This window comes from Sardina pilchardus, chromosome 12 (assembly GCF_963854185.1).
Source record: "Sardina pilchardus chromosome 12, fSarPil1.1, whole genome shotgun sequence".
Classification (NCBI taxonomy): domain Eukaryota; kingdom Metazoa; phylum Chordata; class Actinopteri; order Clupeiformes; family Clupeidae; genus Sardina; species Sardina pilchardus.
Window position 1 is genome coordinate 5,965,428 of NC_085005.1, and position 18,997 is coordinate 5,984,424.

At 39.3% G+C, this 18,997-nt stretch overlaps 1 protein-coding gene across 1 annotated transcript in view; it reads right to left on the reverse strand.

Annotated features, from left to right (window-relative positions):
• trdn (triadin) overlaps nt 1-18,997 on the reverse strand; it is a 72,086-nt gene that overhangs the window by 17,559 nt on the left and 35,530 nt on the right. Inside the window, exons 9-28 of the mRNA XM_062551331.1 lie at nt 18,545-18,634; nt 11,091-11,129; nt 10,387-10,428; nt 10,097-10,144; nt 9,681-9,713; nt 9,534-9,575; nt 9,129-9,170; nt 8,646-8,684; nt 8,003-8,047; nt 7,608-7,649; nt 7,387-7,428; nt 7,169-7,210; nt 6,941-6,985; nt 5,774-5,800; nt 4,598-4,639; nt 4,414-4,461; nt 3,082-3,156; nt 2,901-2,936; nt 2,187-2,240; nt 601-648 (exon numbers count right to left, since the gene is read on the reverse strand). Of these exons, the coding sequence (XP_062407315.1) occupies nt 601-648; nt 2,187-2,240; nt 2,901-2,936; nt 3,082-3,156; nt 4,414-4,461; nt 4,598-4,639; nt 5,774-5,800; nt 6,941-6,985; nt 7,169-7,210; nt 7,387-7,428; nt 7,608-7,649; nt 8,003-8,047; nt 8,646-8,684; nt 9,129-9,170; nt 9,534-9,575; nt 9,681-9,713; nt 10,097-10,144; nt 10,387-10,428; nt 11,091-11,129; nt 18,545-18,634 (921 nt within the window). The remainder of the gene's footprint in view (nt 1-600; nt 649-2,186; nt 2,241-2,900; nt 2,937-3,081; nt 3,157-4,413; nt 4,462-4,597; nt 4,640-5,773; nt 5,801-6,940; nt 6,986-7,168; nt 7,211-7,386; nt 7,429-7,607; nt 7,650-8,002; nt 8,048-8,645; nt 8,685-9,128; nt 9,171-9,533; nt 9,576-9,680; nt 9,714-10,096; nt 10,145-10,386; nt 10,429-11,090; nt 11,130-18,544; nt 18,635-18,997) is intronic.

An 18,997-nucleotide genomic window follows, 5' to 3' on the forward strand; every position in this document is an offset into this window, starting at 1 on the left:
TAGTTACCATCTAAACAAAACGAGTCTACATATTTCACGTCCATGTGTTCCAGTGCACAACCCTTTAGTGGTACAGGTGGAGGTGAGGCAGGTAAGTACTGTATAATCCAAAGGTGAAAGATCAAAATCACCGCACACTGATCACTGTTGACGTCGTTTGGTGCAGATGGTGCATTGGGGCATGGTGAAGAGCCAACCTGAAGAAGCATTTAGCGAAATGGGCTGTTCGCTCCAAATACAATTATTTTAAAAACAATGTTAATAGTGACCAGTGCGCGGTGATTTTAATCATTCATTTTTAGTCTACATTTTTGTTAGGGATCAAAAGGACATTGTTTTGTCTCAAACAAAAATGTATATCATCGTTGTTTATAATAAAGAAAATAGACTCTAGGTTAGATATACCAAACTTCTCCTTTAACATTTCCCAGTGCGTGAAGATATGGAAGCACAGGGCACATTGTGAGAGTGTTAAGCTGTGAGTGAGTTTGCTTGGACCTATACAGGGACAAAGCAGCAGTAGCCTGTTGTCTAGCATGGTGAATACTAGCGATTAAGGACCCCACTTCAACTGTGTGATTTCACACTCATATGAAATACCTGGGCCCACTTCCGGTGGCTTTGGATTGTCTGTGACTACATGATGCACTGCAAGATAAATTATAGTCACTGTGTGTTAGCCTTGCGTGAACAAAAGTGAGGCTGGTGACATTTACAAAAAGGTGCAGTCAGCAATTGCGCAGGAAGTCACGTTTGTTTCTGTTTATGATTATATTTACATTTATCAAAGTACATTATATTCTAACTAAGGACCAAATGAAGTACACCATAGTGATAGGTCACCCCTCCCTTTACTATCTCAGAGAAACTCCACGCAGGGTTTCATTTTTTGTTTGGGACACATGCTCACGGAACGGGTAGAGCTAGCAGTTTTGAGGAGACAATTGCTGAATGTGACAAAAACATATATGGGCTTGAAATCGCCCACGATCGCTGACTACACCTTTAACTTGTTACATTCATTTAAAGAATACAGTTATGGGTCAGCTTGGCGGTGGTAGCGTAGTGGCTAAGGAGCTGGGCTAGTATGTAGTTAACTCCAGGGACAATGGCTCCTGCAATATAACTGACATGTAAGTTGCTTAGGATAAGAGTATAAATGAATAAAGTTGAAGCCTGAATAATCATATAACAGGTATGTAAATGTATAGGAACTGACATACACTCATAGGCAATGGCATTAGAGTCTAAACTATTTTAGTGTTAGTCCTATATATATAATATATACTTCAAAGTAAACCCAGAAGCAACCCAGAAGTACCCCTGCCACCCATGATTGGCTGTGCTGGTTAAATAGAGTACTGCTTAAAAAGATGACCCAATGTTTTACTCATCATACCACCCATGATTGGCTGTGCTGGTTAAATAGAGTACTCCTTAAATAGATGACCCAATGTTTTACTCATCATACCACCCATGATTGGCTGTGCTGGTTAAATAGAGTACTCCTTAAATAGATGACTTGATGTTTTACTCATCATACCACCCATGAATGGCTGTGCTGGTTAAATAGAGTACTCCTTAAAAAGATGACCCAATGTTTTACTCATCATACCACCCATGATTGGCTGTGCTGGTTAAATAGAGTACTCCTTAAATAGATGACCCGATGTTTTACTCATCATACCACCCATGATTGGCTGTGCTGGTTAAATAGAGTACTCCTTAAATAGATGACTTGATGTTTTACTCATCATACCACCCATGAATGGCTGTGCTGGTTAAATAGAGTACTCCTTAAAAAGATGACCCAATGTTTTACTCATCATACCACCCATGATTGGCTGTGCTGGTTAAATAGAGTACTCCTTAAATAGATGACCCGATGTTTTACTCATCATACCACCCATGATTGGCTGTGCTGGTTAAATAGAGTACTCCTTAAATAGATGACCCAATGTTTTACTCATCATACCACCCATGATTGGCTGTGCTGGTTAAATAGAGTACTCCTTAAATAGATGACCCAATGTTTTACTCATCATACCACCCATGATTGGCTGTGCTGGTTAAATAGAGTACTCCTTAAATAGATGACCAAATGTTTCACTCATCATACCACCCATGATTGGCTGTGCTGGTTAAATAGAGTACTCCTTAAATAGATGACCAGTTGTCATACTCACCATACCAGCCTGGAGGCGAGGGGCAGTAGACTGGTGTTGGGCGGCATGGTGCACCTGCCAATCACATTGATTTGTCAGCCATGATGTGGCCCCCATCATGAACTCAATGTTATTAACAAGGTGAACATTTAATTGAATTCAGTTTTAGTTTGCCTATCGGAGTATTTGATTTACAGTGTTGTTTATAAGCATGTTTGGTTTGGTAGCTGGCCATGGTCCTGAAATGCCTATTGTGGAGATGTAAGTGATGTACACTGACACCCTCAATGCAGAAAGGGGTGAGGTGAAAAGAAGGAGTTGAAACATGGTGGACGGAAAAGAAGAGTTTAAATCTCCAAAAAAGTGGAAGTAGAGTAAGCGGCAGTTGACATTTCTATGAGCCCCTCCTGAACGTAGCTCAGAGAACATCATTCAAGTCATTGTTACCTTTTGACTCCAAGAGTAGGCTACCTCAACTGCAACAATAGATCCAATGCATTCACATTGATTCTACCACTCAAGAGGTACACTCTCCTTGTATATGCCTGACAGATCAGACAGCTCACTCAGTCATGCCGAACATGCTGTGCTTTTAGCAGAAATACTATACTTCATATCTCATGACTGGCCTCTGTGAATGAGCTCTGTCACAGTAGTAGCCTCATGTACAGTACAGTACTTCAATGCCTTATTCCTTGAACAACATTCCTTGAACCTCCCTGGTAAAAGTTGTACCTTCAGTCGGAGACAGAGCCACTTCTTCAGTTTTCTCTGTGAAAGTGAAACACAAAGAGAAGAATGTATATTGACAATAAACTGCATTCTAAAGTTGTGTGGTGTGGTGCTCTGCAGTCAAACTGCATGCTAGACAGGGATTCTGAATGCTTCAGACACAAAGAAGAGATGCTATACATACCATCCTTGGAGGGTACCACAACGTCTTTCTTGGGCTTGGATTCTGTGGAATAGTTTCTCACTATGAATTTGTGTTCTATTTTGGTTACAGAGAACCTGCTCCCTCACACCATCTCCCATGTAATAAAGTATCACTCTACTCAAAGCAGATGATTCAGAGATTGTGAGTCAAAGGTTGTGACTGTCTTACGCATAACACAGAAATACTGGCAGTCACGTATAGACTATATGTGGATTCTGAGGAGGACTTAACTTAGTTTTAAGAACTTAACTTTCTGAAGCAATATCACAATTAGCAACTTTGACATAATGATTTCTCATCATTATTGCTGTAGTAACATTACATGTATATTATTACAGCCATAATACCACTCTAATACTGTACAAGTTAAGATGATGCTTTATCGTGAAAGTTAACTGTAACTATACAACAATATCAGTGGGTGAGAATGTTGATGTTTTTATTTTAAACAATATATAAAATATATATCATTATAACTGGAACATAAAATTCACATTAATTATGTCATATTCACAAGCTTGAGCTCCACATTTGCCTTCATGGCAGCAAAAGTGTGGTTGGCATAAGCTCCTAATGTGTTGTTATTTCTGACAAAATAAAGGATTTCCTTAATCAGGATTTCCTTCACATGATGACTTAATTGTGGCGATGTACAGTTCTTTTTGCAGCTGTCATGAATAACTGCGAATCTTTGATATGTTGGTGAAATGTCTGAATAGAGATTAAATTAGAATTCTAATGCGCAATCTGTAAAACTGTGATTAAGAACAAAATATGTGGGATCTTTCAGCCCCTTTAAATGCCATGGTGGTGTTTACTCTGCTTATTAATGTGCCTCAATTAAAACCCATGTGTTACTGATCAGTAGATCTAAAGGTTAAGGTTCTTTGAAAGGCTGGTTTGCTTGTTGTAAGGCAGTGAATTAGAACCGCTTTGTTTGGTTAGGGGAAATAAAAAGGTTTTGTGAACTACAGTATCATCTTTGAAGTTGTCCCTTTGTGGATTAAGTGCTACATTCTTTAGAACCTCAATCACTGAAAAGAGACATTATATTATAGGACTTGTATAACAGAACTCCATTCCGACTTTACAGTGTCTTTAATATGATACTGTAATATAGACAACAATTTGGTCATGGTATCAGAGCATTTTAGATTTGTTCTCTGACTTCGCAAAAGTTATTGAGGGTAATTGAGTTACAGAGCCTTCATGGTCATAACAGTCTTCTATGAACTCAGAAATGACAAATAATCAGCAAAGCTCAACAATTCCACACAAGTACAACAGAAATAAACTTAAGACCCAACGTACCTTTCTTTTTCTTCTTTTGCTCAGCTGCCTTTTTGGGAGCATCAGCATCTGAGAATACCAACAAAGTACTGTAACTTATCAACTTGACAAACGTCTCATGCGTTTTGTTAAAGTTGACCTTGCATGTGTGTTTTGTTTACATATTAAGGTAGAAATGCTGTCAGAATTTCTGTTTTGAGAGTACCTTTCTTTATGGATAAGCTGGCTTTCTTTGGAACGTCTGTTTCTACAACAAAACAATGTATGACTGTGATGCTTTTAAAGTATTAGCTTTTAGTAGCGTGAGCCTTGCCAATTGAACTGACTACTTAAAGCTGAAGCACTGAAGCTTAGACAAAATTCACAGATCCTCTTAATATCAAAATGAGTGTGGGTATCTTTCAAAAAAATTAACTTAAGTCATATAAAAATACTCAGTTAGGATTTGGCTTTGTAAGATTTAACTTACAGTAGTATTAGTATCTAGCGTGAGCCTAGATGTTCTATTGAACTGACTACTTAAAGCTGAAGCACTGAAGCTTAAACAAAATTCACAGATCCTCTTAATATCAAAATGAATGTGGGTATCTTTAAAAAAAAAAAAAAAAAATATATAAATATAAAAACATACACAGTTAGGATTTTTTTTTTTGTCAGATTGAACCTATTTGAGTTATTTCCACCATTTTCATTAGCAATCCACATAAGAGGGCTGTGAAGTCCAAGCCAGTGTGATCTTAGCAAGGTTGCAGAATGTGGCTAAAGGTTGACATGTTGGCACTAGGCGCTGCCATAAGACTGCGAGTGCAGAGTTGTTGCATTGGCATGAGGGAGACACTATCAACATGACTGTCATGATAAGCCAACAGTTACAGCTTCCTGTTAGCCCACATTATGGAAGAAAGCTGAAAGAATTATTTGTGGTATCCACCTGTGATTAAATGTCACATGGTTAATCCATTCCATCTCCCAGTGATGTCAGCAGGAAAAACAACAACACTCACTTATTCCTCATAACAAGAAATAAATAAAAGTGGAGCTTTGATTAAGTGTGGGGCTCCATACACCACAACAGCGTGATATGATTACTACATAAAGCAAAATATTAAAACATGTAAAAATGATTTCCAAGTTGATAAACACAAGTAGCAACAGTGGCTTGGCAGCAAAGCGTGCACACCGCTGCAAAAGTGAGAATGTCCCTTCTCCCTCTTGGGAACATTCTGTGTGTGAGAGAGAGTGGTTTAGGATGGGGGTAGGGGGGGCAGGGGTGAAGGGTGATCTCACACAACAAGCAGCGGTTAATTTCATACATTAAGCCTTGGCTCAACTACACGGCTTTAAGCCTGAGGCCAACCGTAAACAGAGCTGGAGAACATACTCTTTTTGCCAGAGGGAACCTTGGGGGCTGTGAATAAGACAATTTGTAGTTAAATACAGGCATAATAATCAGAGAATTAAAATGAAAGTCAAATGAATTAGAGCAGATTGAGGACAATAAGCCCTGAAGCAAATACACAAACAAACATTAATCCACACCTGCTGCTTGTCATCTTTTTCTTTTGTCAAGTCTTTGTTGCAACTTACATTTAACCAGCAGGGTGCAGTATTGCATGATGCAAATAAGCATTGTCAGTCATTTAGTGACCATTCAAACTAGCAACGCTCAAACGCTTACAGTACTCCCTGAGTCTTTCTATTTGAAGGTCGAAAATGTCCTGAACTGTCAATGAATGATTAATTGCATAGCCTACTTGTTAGGAGAATGCATTTCGATGGGGTTCTGAACCACTAATAGCATGACTGTTGTTTATCTTATCTAAACAGTTGCTTATTGGGCTTTAATATCTTCATGAAAGCTTGTTGGCATTTACAACTACTTGACCCAGGCTGTACAATCTATACTCAAAGCAAAGCTCTACTGCTAACTGAAGGCAGAAGCACACAAAGCTATCATACCCTTCTTATCATCTGACTTCTTCAACTTTCTCTATTTTTTTGGCTGCACTATCAGCATGATGTACTACATCAATCATTTGACAGTAATAATAGCAACTGCTTAAATGTCTATGCTTGATGTACCACCTATCTTCACCTGAGGACTAAATTATTGTCATTTGTCACATCCAATAGACTCTCTCCTAATGCTGACATTTCACAACATTGCCCATACTGATTATAGTTATTTTACAGATAAAAAGGACATGGCAATGCTCAACTCGTCTAACTGTTTATCATCTGCCATCTATCACTGTACCTTGTTTATCATCTGCCTTTGTCATCTTATCGTCCTTTTTGACAGTAAAAGGAAAAAGTAAAAAGTCAACCAACGGACACTAACTACATTTTGCGTTGTCCAAGAATGTAATCTGCTGTGAAGTCAGCTCTTGAATTGTTTTGATTGGGGTGAGCTATGGTAGCTGTAGAGCAGAACTACCGTATTGTAATGCGCCTCATAAAGCATTTGGACATACTGATAAGCATACTCCACAACAAATGACATGGCAAAGCTCAACTAGGCTAATTTCGGGCAAAAGCGCCATCCTACCCTTCTTATCATCAACCGCCTTTTTCATTTTTCCCTCCTTTTTGGCTGTAAAAGAATGATGCACAGAGTCATTTGAAAAAAAACAACAACCTGATTTTAGCCTGATTTTGCATTTTCTAGTGTGCACCAAAGCTAGCAAATACTGTGACATGTTATAGGTTGTCCATACTATACTGTAAGCACATTGCATAGACGCCAAAGCTCTACTGCTGAAGAGAGCTATCATACCCTTCTTATCATCCGGCTTCTTCAACTTTTCCTCCTTTTTGGCTGCAAAATAAGCATGATGTGCTACATCAATCTTTTGATTAATAATAAGCAAACTGCTTAAATGTCTGTATGCTGGATGCACCTCCCATTTAATCTGGACAGTGATAAGCATACTGCACTTAACATGATATAGCAAAGCTCAACTAGTCTGCTTTTTGGCAAAAGCACTTTCATACCCTTTTCATCATCTGTCTTTTTCATTTTGTCCTCCTTTTTGGCTGCAAAAGAACGATGCACAAAGTCACTTGATACCAATGAGCTCTTACCTGATATTAGTCTGATTTAGCACGTTATACTACTGTGACATGATATAGGCTAAAAATACATTGTAAGCCCAATGCGTAAAAGCCAACGCTTTAATGCTAACTAAAGGCAGAAGCACGTGGCGCTATCATACCCTTCTTCTCATCAGTCTTCTTCAACGTTTCATCCTTTTTAGCTGTAATATAAGCAGGAAGTGCTACATCAATCATTTGATGCTAACTTGCCTTTCATCACACCTTGTTGTTGCCCTAAAATGTGATCTGCAATAAAGTCAGCATGTGATTTGTTTTGATTGGTGTGAAATATGGTAGCTCACTTTTGACCAATATATCAACAAACTGTTATTTTCACACATGCTTACAGCACCTCTAACTTGATCTTCACTGGCAAACTGAACTATTGTGTAATGCACCTCAAGTAATGCGCTTCTATCCGTATCAAACACTGGACACAGTAATAAGCATGCTGCACATCAAATTATATAGCAAAGCTCAACTAGTCTGATTTATGGCAAAAGCGCCATCCTACCCTTCTTATCATCCACCGCCTTTTTCATTTTCCCCTCCTTTTTGGCTGTAAAAGAATGAGGCACAGAGTCATTTGATACCAATTATTTTTTTTCCTGATATTAGTCTGATTTAGCATGTTTTAATGCGCACCAAAGCCAGCAAATAATGTGACACACAATATAGGGTACTGTGTGAACACACTGCATATTAAAAAATGGCAAAGCTCTAATGCTGAAGGCAGGCACAAATGGAGCTATCATACCATTAGCATCTGTCCTCTTAAATCGTTCCTCCTTTTTGGCTGTATAATACAAGCATGATGTACTATATCAATCATTTGATACTAACTTGACTTTCATAATGCCTTGTGTTGTCAGCATTTGATGTCTCATGATGGGATGGAATATAGTAGCTGTCTTTTGATTAGTTTACAGCAATGACACACTGTTATTTTATGTGCTTATGCTTGATGGATCTTCTATTTAATCCTCATCTTATTAGTTACTTCCAGTATCACATCTAATAGATTGCTTTCTCTCCTCGTGGTAAGCAAGCGACGTTTAAACACACTGGACGCAATGATATTAGCATATTGCACATAACAATGTGGCAAAGCTCAATCTGAAGTCTATTGAAGGCGAAAGCACATGGAACTATCATACCCTTCTTATCATCTGTCTTCAACTTGTCCTCCTTTTTGGCTGTAACAGAACGATGCACAATGTAACTTGATAACGATAGCTCTTACCTAATATTAGTCTAATTACCTCCGCCAAGGTGGTTATGTTTTCATCTGGGTTTGTTTGTTTGTTGTGTTCGCAAGACAACTCAAGAAGTAATGGATGGATTTAGATAAAAATTTCAGGGAAGATCTAAAATGACCCAAGGAAGAAACAATTACATTTTGGGAGTGATCCGTATCACTGTCTGGATCCAGGAGGCGCTTATGTTTACACTTGGCGGAGGTCCGTGCTCTCTGAGTGCTTTTCTAGTCTAGCATGTTTTAATGTGCACCAAAGCCAGCAAATACTGTGGTATGAGTCATACAGTACATTGTAGGTTATAACAATATACTGTAAGCACAATGCTTAAACAGCAAAGCTCTACCGATAACTGAAGGCAGAAGCGCACGGATCATATCATACCCTTTTTATCATCAGTCTTCTTCAACTTGTCCTCCTTTATAGCTGTAATATAAGCATGATGTGCTACATCAATCATTTGATGCTAACTTGACTTTCATCACACCTTGTGTTGTCAGCAAAGTCAGCATTTGATGTGTCATGATGGGATGGGATATAGTAGCTGTCTTTTGATTAGTTTACAGCAATGACAAACTGTTATTTTATGTGCTTATGCTTGATGGATCTTCTATTTGATCTTCATCTTAAGAACTGTTCTCTTCCAGTATCACATCTAATAGATTGTTTTACCTCCTCATGGTATGACGTTTGAACACACTGGATGATGTTAGCATAATATGCACATTACACGAAGTGGCAAAGCTTAATTAGTCTACTGGAGGGCAGAAGAGCATGGAACTATCATACCAGTTTTAGCATCTGTCTTTTTCTTTTTGTCCTCCTTTTTGGCTGTAACAAAACGATGATGCACAAAGTGAAACATTTTAGACTTATTTATCAGACTCAAACATCTACAGAGTTCCACTCAATGTGTTTTTAAAGGAGACAAAGTACCTTCTTTAGTTCCCTTTCTCTTTTCAAGATGGCCTAGGGACATGTAGAAATTTAGAAGTACTATAGATGCTAACATGACACAATAAGCTGTCTCAACTTGTCCACTAGAAGGTATATGTGCTCCCCATAGCACCTTTATCCTGTGTTTTCTTAGCCCTTTTCTCAGTATTGTCTGTAATGTTTAGTGACAGATATAGAGGGAAGGCAAAGGTATCTGGCTATACAGCTGAAATACCATACAGACATTATCAAGCCATACGTTGTTCATATGTGTTATGCTGATACATTTATACTTATTTTCCTTATCTGGATAAATGTATGCACAATTTTGAAAGCCATGTGAATCTATTTGATGACACTTTTACGTGCAATGTACAGAAGGATGAATTCATATAGAAGGCAAAGAAATTCCATACCATCTCTGTCTTTATCATCTTTCTTGCCAATCTTTTCCTCTTTCTTTGCTGTAGTAATGTAAGACAAACACATTACGCACTGTTTTGGGGTGACTGGATGTCTAACTTTGAAGTATACTGCCAACACTCTTAAGACAAATGTGTTGTTCCTTTATCTGGACACTATATTTTAAAAGATGTGTTAAAAACAATGCTATCTTTTTTAACACATTTGCTTTAAGAGTGACCTTATTTATTGGATTAAGTAAATTCTATTTCAACCTGATATTCAAAATAATATAGTGAAATACCTGGCTTTTTCACCTTTTCGGCCTTAGGTTTTTTAGGTTCGGCTGTAAGGTAGAGAAGTATATGGTTCAGCATGCACTACTCTGTTACTGTAAGCAACTTAAAATAGGTGCATTGCACTTGCATGGTCTTGGCCACAAGATGGCGGCTTTGAGTCTAAAAATACATTCAACACACAACAGTTAGGAGCTTCCTTCAGAGTGCTCTGTTAACATTAAGAGAAATGGACACCAAACAAAGCGTAAATCACAACATAAGCTCAGATAGCTCAGACGGCTCTCTCAACATGTCATATTTCCACCAACAAGAGCATATTCCCCCCTGGTCGCTTTTCACCTAATCCAACATTTTGATGTGCTGTCATGGGCCAGTACAAACAGCTTGCAGGGCAGACCTCGTTCCGTTAGCGCAAGCTCATTTAATTACACTTGCTCACTGCGTGACTCATCTCTCTGTGTTCACACTGGTGTGCCAGGCCAGCAGGCTCAGCTCTCCACAGACTGCTCAGAATGGAAGAGTCGTGGGTGAACTCAAACGTTTTAATATCCTCGTCCGAGCGTTCTGTCTGATTTGGACTTCACCTTATGTTCACCCGCGCTAAATTTGTATACAAGGCCCGTCTGTGGGGGTTAATATGCTAACCAGGCTTTGCTTTGTGATATTATAGCAGCATGCATGCACTTCATCTCAGCAAGTGAGTGTATACCTTCAGTGTCCTTAGGCTTAGCCTTAGGTTTGGGTTTATCTGTACAGAAGTAAACAAAACAAAACAAACAGAAATGTAATGCATGCCAGATTACAATTCATGACAGTGGCTCCATTTGAAAAAAATTGCTATGGATTTATAGTGCTCCCTCGCTCACACAGATCCATCTCTTCAAGTTGTCATGTATTGCTTGATAGCTCAATGTTTAGGGAGGAGGTGGAGGGGAGGGGTGTGGGGATATGGCTATCAGGACAGGGTTGGGGCCTGGGTCATTATAATGGATGTCGCAGTGCCAAGTTGGACACCGTATGCTCTCATCGGTGGCTGTTTGGAGGGCCTCTGGAGAGAGATGCTTTTTTGCCGATCAATAGCAATAAATGTACACACGCACGTCACCGAGGGTCCGAGAATCTCATCTACCGTACATCACATCAGTCAATCAGCCAACCTGCCATGAAATGCAAACGCCGGGAGACCTCTTGTTTTCATTTTCTTGGTGTCAATTCCAGATCATTTGATAAAAGACCCCTCAGGTAATGCGATCTGAGATAAGGCACGTGTGCATGGAGGTAAACATTAAATTATGTGCATCTGAATTCAACCAAATCACATTGGTGGGTGTCCGCGTAATAGTCAGGGGGCCAATTCTGAAAAGGGCTTCCGTTAAGACTTTTGCGGACATGTTTTGGTACAAGCAGTCAACCTATTTTTTTAGTTAGAAGACACCCATAGGTAAGATATTATGGTGGTTGTCAAGCAAAACATTTCTTTTTTTGACTTGTGCAAGCAATTTCAGGCCAATTTTTTGGTTTCGGGCTCAACATGACATGCCAACGATAAATGTTGAATATCTCCACAACCACAAGGACCATATAGATAAAAATGGTATGGAATGAAAGCTAACACTCGTGGGATGTCTGCTGAAGTGTCAGAATTAACATTTATTGTACAGTATAAGAGACAACAGACCTAGAACATGAAAAAAACAATCTCCGCCTAAAGAGAACCAGTTTTCAAAGTGAATATCAGATTGGAAACATAACATAGCATTCCAAAACCTCTATCAATCAGTACCCCTATCTATGGGAATGAGTCAAGCCAAGTTTAAAGCTTGTAGGGAGAGACAGTGCATTGCTGCACATGTTGTAATACTTTAATGTTATGGCGAAAATGTAGAACTGTAGATGGTGGTCTATGGTGCTATTTGACTTCATTAATGTACCAGGTTGTGACAAATTATGTTTAATGGACATATCACTATATTTATCAATTCTACCCAAACATAACTGCTCTCTCTGTTCTTTAGGATTAGAGGTTAGTAACTAGTTAGTAGTAATAACTTTGTAATAGTCGTATGGCAAAGGTATTTTTCCCCATCCAAGCAGTGGTGCTCGGGTATAGGCAGCCAACAGAAGAAGGGACATGAAGGATGGCATGCTTTCCCCCCAGCTTTTAACCACAGAGGTCAGGTGCTTGGAGCTTGGTGAGAACAGGTCAGGTGCTTGGAGCTGACGATATGTGGATGTGAGGAAAGTGGAAGTCAGTGCAGTACCAGGCAGTGTCGATGTCCCTGACCAGGACTCAGACTGAGCACATGGACATGGTCCCTGGGTACCTTCTGTTGGCTGCCTACCTGAGCACCACTGCTTGGCTGCATTGTAAAACCCGGGAAGTTAACTTAAGTGTAAATAAGTCATTCAGCTGAGTTATTTCTATGTGTGTAGCAGTGTTGTAGTACTCGAGTCCAGGACTCGGACTCGAGTCCGAGTTATTAGCTAAATTTAGAGACTCGTGACTTGACTTGGACTTGAGCACTGAATGACTCGGACTTGGACTCGGACTCGGACATTCAAAGCATTCAGACTCGAAAATTGAGATGAAGACTCGACTTTGCCCATGAGTTTTGTGTTTACAGTTCGCTTACCATTCATTCCTGCAGACGCCCCTGTATGAAAGTTCATAGCGTCCGCCATTAGGACTTTTTTAGTTTTTAGTTTAAAACCTTATAGGCTATGCTTACTCTAGTGCGGAACTTGAATCAATAGTGACTCGACTCGGACTTGACTCGGATGAGAGATGGACTCGACTTGGACTCGACTCGGAATTTTTTTTTAATGACTTGGACTCGACTCGGACTCGGACACTGGAGACTCAAACCTGGACTCGGACTCGAGGCATAGTGACTTGACTACAACACTGGTGTGTAGTTTGTGTTGGGATAACTTTAAGGAGTCAAGTAAACTACTGTATACTCATTTTATTCACCTAATTTCAACTTGAGTAAAATACAGTCATGGCTGAAAGTGTTGGCACCCATGTTAAAGTTGACTAAAAAGAGGAATATAAAATGATCTTTTGGAAATTGATCTTAATGCCTTAAGTAATAAAAGTAGAAAATATCCAACCTTTAAGGACACCAACTTTCTATGTGAATGAATAATGTATCATAAACAAATAAATGTATTGGCACCCCTATGTAACCCTATGGGAATTTAACACAAAGGGTTAACATAGGGGCAGGCAGATTTTTAAAGGCCACTTATTTCATGGATCCAGGATACTATGCATCCTGATAAAGTTCCCTTGACCTTTGGAACTAAAATAGCCCCACATCATCACACACCCTTCACCATAACTAGAGATTGGCATGGTGTTTTGTTCAGTTGGCCTATTAGCTGGTTTGATTTGCTTTGAGCTCAATGAGCATCAAACAGGCTAATAGGCTAACTGAACAAAACTGAACAAAACACCATGCCAATCTCTAGGTATGGTGAAGGGTGTATGATGATGTGGGGCAATTTTAGTTCTAAAGACCAATGGAACTTTATCAGGATGCATAGTATCCTGGATCCATGAAATAAGTGGCCTTTAAAAATAAAAATCTGCCTGCCTCTATGGGAGTTGAGAACATAGGGTTAACATAGGGGTGCCAATACGTATGACCCCAGTCTTTTAAGGAAGAACATTTATTTATTCATGATACATTACTCATTGCATGGGGTGCCAACACTTTCAGCCATGACTGTATATGCCACTCATTTCAATTAATCATGGCAAGAAGTATATTCACAATAAGAAATGGCTGACCACACATTACATTTCCCAGAATGTCACCGTCCATAGTATTCTTAACACATTATCACATATTAATCTTGACTGAAATTGAATCTTAAATGCAATAGTTAAACTATATTTACGGCTATACTAGAGCTGTTATGTTATTGTGTTATTTACATTGACACCACACACCATCAAGCAGATGACTATCCACAACAGACTTGGCCTGTGGGCTGATTTTAAAATCTTAGATCATGTGTAATGCTTCAAGACGTAATGATAATCTGAAGATACAGTATATCATGATGGCCAGTACTGCCATGGTGTTAAATATTATGTTTCACAATTACCCTCATTCTGCAGTAATCCTATTAATTTAATAGAAATTTAAACCTATAAAAAAATCCTGAAATCTTTACTCCTGAAGCTCATATCCTGCCCATAAGAGGGGTAATATAGTTACTCAATGTAAACATGCATAATGTGTCTGTATCTCCCCACGAGACAATACAGACAGACAATAGGAGGCTCAATCACACCATTGGGATACTCAACTTTGTGACACTTTCAAGTGACTATAGGTCAAAGTCAAAATGGGAAACGCAATCAACTTTGCATTAGGCCAAGTAAAAGTGAACTTCATAATGTTCTTTATATTTTGAGAATGGGCTTCTCCTTAATGGTATATCTGACCATATTCTGAAAATCATCAACACAATATTTTTGCCCATCACCTGGTAAACAGTAAGAAGCCACAATTAACAGCTAAGAGAACAAATATTTACCCATAATCCATAGAAAATGATAGCTCACACATTGAGTACATTGCATTTTTTCGTGTGTAGGCCTACATAATTCTTACTTGTCCTGATAATTCACTCAAGTTGTTATTAGGTGAATAAAATTAGTGTAGTTTACTTGACTCCTTTAAGTTATCCCAACACAAAATGCAATACATACTGTACAATATACTAATAACTCCCGTTGAATGACTTATTTACACTCAAATTAAATGAGTTGCCAAACTCAAATGTCAAGGCATCCGGTTTACTCAAATAATTTCAGATAAGTTAGCTTCCCAGGCTTTACAGTACTCAAATAATTTAAGTTCAGCTAACTTCCCGGGTTTTACAGGGGAAAAACATACCTTTGCCATACGACTATAACAAAGTTGTTATTGCTAACTAGTTACTATCCCCTAACCCTAAAGAAGTGAGAGAGCAGTTATGTTTGGTTTGAATGAATAACTATAGTAATATGTCCATTAAATATAATTTGTGTCACAACCTGGTATATTAATGAAGTTAAATAGCACTACACCACCATCTACAATTCTACATTTTCACTGTAACATTTAAATATTATAACTTGTGCAGCATTGCATGTCTCTCCCTACAAGCTTTTAACTTCGTCTTCACAACCACCCTGATATCTTACCTATTTGTGTCTTCTAACAAAAAAAAAAAAAATAGGGTGACACTGACAGCTTGAACCAAAACATGTCTGCAAAAGTCTTAACGGAAGCCCTTTTCAGAATTGGCCCCCTGACACAACAGTGGCCCTTGTGGTGTGATACTCTTGTGGTATTTATTGATCATTATTTTTTAATGATCATGCTTGCACACAAGTTGGATTATATTGCACATTTGCCCAAGATTACAGTAGGTAACATGGAAGAAAAAGGAAGCACTTTGGGGAAAAAATCCGCTTTTTCCATTTTTAAGAATATAGTGTTAAAATGGACAAAATAACATTTTCTAAGCTGACAACCTGTCTAGAACTCATGTTGAGGGGTTAAATATCAATACTGGATAGGTTGTATGCTTGTACCAAAAAGTGTCCGACAAAGTTTTAATATCAGTTTTGGCCCCCTGACTATAAGATTGAATTCAGGATATTGAAATGATCATTTTATTGAACAAATAATGTGCACTTATGATGAAAGGCTTTGGCAGGCTCCACGTCCGCTAGTCATAAATCAGGTGGTTATTGCCGGAATTAATTTCAAAAGTGCTGGCCGTAACTCACGGGCCACAAATATGACAGCTTTATTAGAAATGTGAATTGCTTGAATTTGTCAGAATTAATGTGTCATGGTCTGATTATGCACTACTTCCACATCTTGGGGACGGGGGGGTCATATAGCAACAACAAACCCTCCCAGCTAAAAATAATACCACAACACAGAGAGTGTCTGGAACGGGGGGAAACTAGGTCTCTTCCAGTGGTGTAGTCTAGTTAGCTGTAGTGGATATACTGTGATCAACCCCAAATGTTAATAGGTATCCTTGCCTATTCAAGCGGGTAGATGGTGATGCTTTTTAAGTCGGTATACTGAGATGGTGATACTTTTAAGTGGGTATACTGAGATGGTGATGCTTTTTAAGTGGGTATACTGAGATGGTGATTCTTTTTAAGTGGGTATATGGCATAGTCCTGCATGTCACATAGACTTCACTACACCACTGGTCTCTTCTACTTGCTGTATAAGAGTAAAAAATGTAATGAAAATTGTAGTATAATGTTCTATAACTCTTCACTGTCATAAAAAGTCACAACAATTATCACTTGTATTTGAAATGCTTATCAAGCAAGACAATCTTCATAATTAACAAAGACAACGTGGGAAGTTTTGAAGTTTGAAACTATTGCACCAATAGATGTTTTTTTAGAATGCATGAAAGGTAGACTTCAGTTGAAGACATAAAATATATACAAAGTCTTGTACTGATGAAAAATTAACTGAAAATTCACTTTCATCTTTAGACACCGAACAAATTAAATGTTCATATCACCCCACTGCTGACAGATGGGAATAGACACTCAAGATATTGTAAATCTTAAAATAATAACTTGAGTTGTGACTTTCATGATTTCACTGGCCCTTAAAGTTTACATCACGCTACTGTGAATCGCAGTATCAAAGAAGGCTTTCCAGTAATCCCTAAAAGACAAAAAGATGTCGAACTTTACATAACCCCTCAAGAGCCTTTATCACATTCAAAGCATTGATAATGTAACGACCATAGACATATACAGTATACATATATAGATATATAGACGTATCTATATCTATGATAATGACCCTGACAGATCTCCCTTGGCCCCACCCATCTTACGTGCCTGTGTATCTCCCTCCCCCCAAAAATTCACCAAATTTTACACGGCTGCCATCTTTCTATGACGTCATGCTCAGGGTGGGAATTCTCAGGGGAAGCCCAAACAAATAACTGTCAAAACTGTCAAAACGGTCAGCTGTCCGGTGTTTGAATTTTTGTGACTTTCCCTGTCGGCAGTAGGTGCAGTGAGCCCAGGTGTGCTCAGGTGTGTGTAGGTGATGGAGTCCTGGTTGGCATGGGGATAAGAGGCCTGCCCTTCTCCAGCAGATTGTCCTCTCCTCCTATTCTGACTCTGGGCTGTGGTTTTCTGATTTCCTTAAGGTCAGTTCCCACTGGCAAACACACTGCGTGCACGTCTATGGATTTGGCGCTCCAGATAGATCGCGATAGATACAGTTTTCTAAACTTTGACGTTAGACACCGCCAGTAGACTTTACTCAGTTAAGAGTAAATGGAGTTCTAAACATTGGCGTCACTTGATATGCATCAGATGCCACCACTGGGCTTTGCTTGGTTAAAAGTAATGGGTCAGACACCACCACCAGTGCACGACTTACACACTGACTGGCATTACACTGCTCTTTTATCTTTCACTACACTGACGTTCTTTACATTCTTTAGTATACATTTCAATAAAGTTACTTATAATATAATATGCCATCAGTGTGTGGCCTGCATGTTTTTCCATGCTTGAGCTGAGACGTGGCACTGTAAAGACATTGGATTACTATATTTAAAGACTCTGTAGTACACCTCGCTGGTAGGTGCGTAGGAGATGACCAAGTCAGGTCACAGATTAGGAACAGCTACAGCTTCATGTCTCCATTTTTTCGTGTCTCCCTCTTTGAAGAGTTCTGAGACCTTCTGTAAAGACCTGACATGACCAGGAGGAGCACCATCAGCTCTCATAGGGCCGTTGTCTCACTTTTCAGCTCACTTTCACTAAATCTTTTGCGAGGAGTTTTATGAATAACCCTATAGTCTTACATTGTGATTTATCCCCAGACTCATTTCACTAGGGCAGAAATTATGTCACTAGCTACTGCCACTTACAGAGACCGCCGCCCCCCCCCCCCCCCCCCCCCCCCCACCACCACCTCCCCACCTGGCCAGCTCCGCTTTCATTGGGCATAATTGCAGAGAAGACACTCTACTTTTGGAGTTATTTATGAAGTTGTCACTCAGGTTGTCATGGTAACACTTGATGTTTAAAAGGGACCGCAAAAAGACAAAAAAAAAACAGGAACCGTCAACACAAGGCAGGCCCTATCACCTTACCTGCTTTTTCTGCCTTCGATTTCTTCACTGGAGCTTCAGGCTCTTCTGGTTGTTCTTTGGCTTTCTTCACAGACTTTGGCGCTGGCTCCTCTGATAAAAGTGAGAGCACCGCATTAATAAATGAGACAATCAGACATCACACATGGGCATGGCACAAATCATTAGCTCTGAGAATGAGAGAGCTACATTCTTTTCTACTTTCAACTACTTTCCTTGGTTTACATTCAGAATCTTTCGGGGTTTGTTTATGGAGGACTGTCTGGGGGCTGTTTGCGCTGTTTGGTGTGAAAGACTAGGCTCCAGCTCCCTAAAGGAGAGGCCTGCTTTGTGCTGCTTCCTCTGCACCCCTGTGTGGTCTGGGCCCAGCGGGAGAGACCGAGCGACATCGACCAACTGAGTCGAGACAGAAGAGACACGGGGGGCTCAGCGCAACGGGGGAACTTTCCCCCTTAA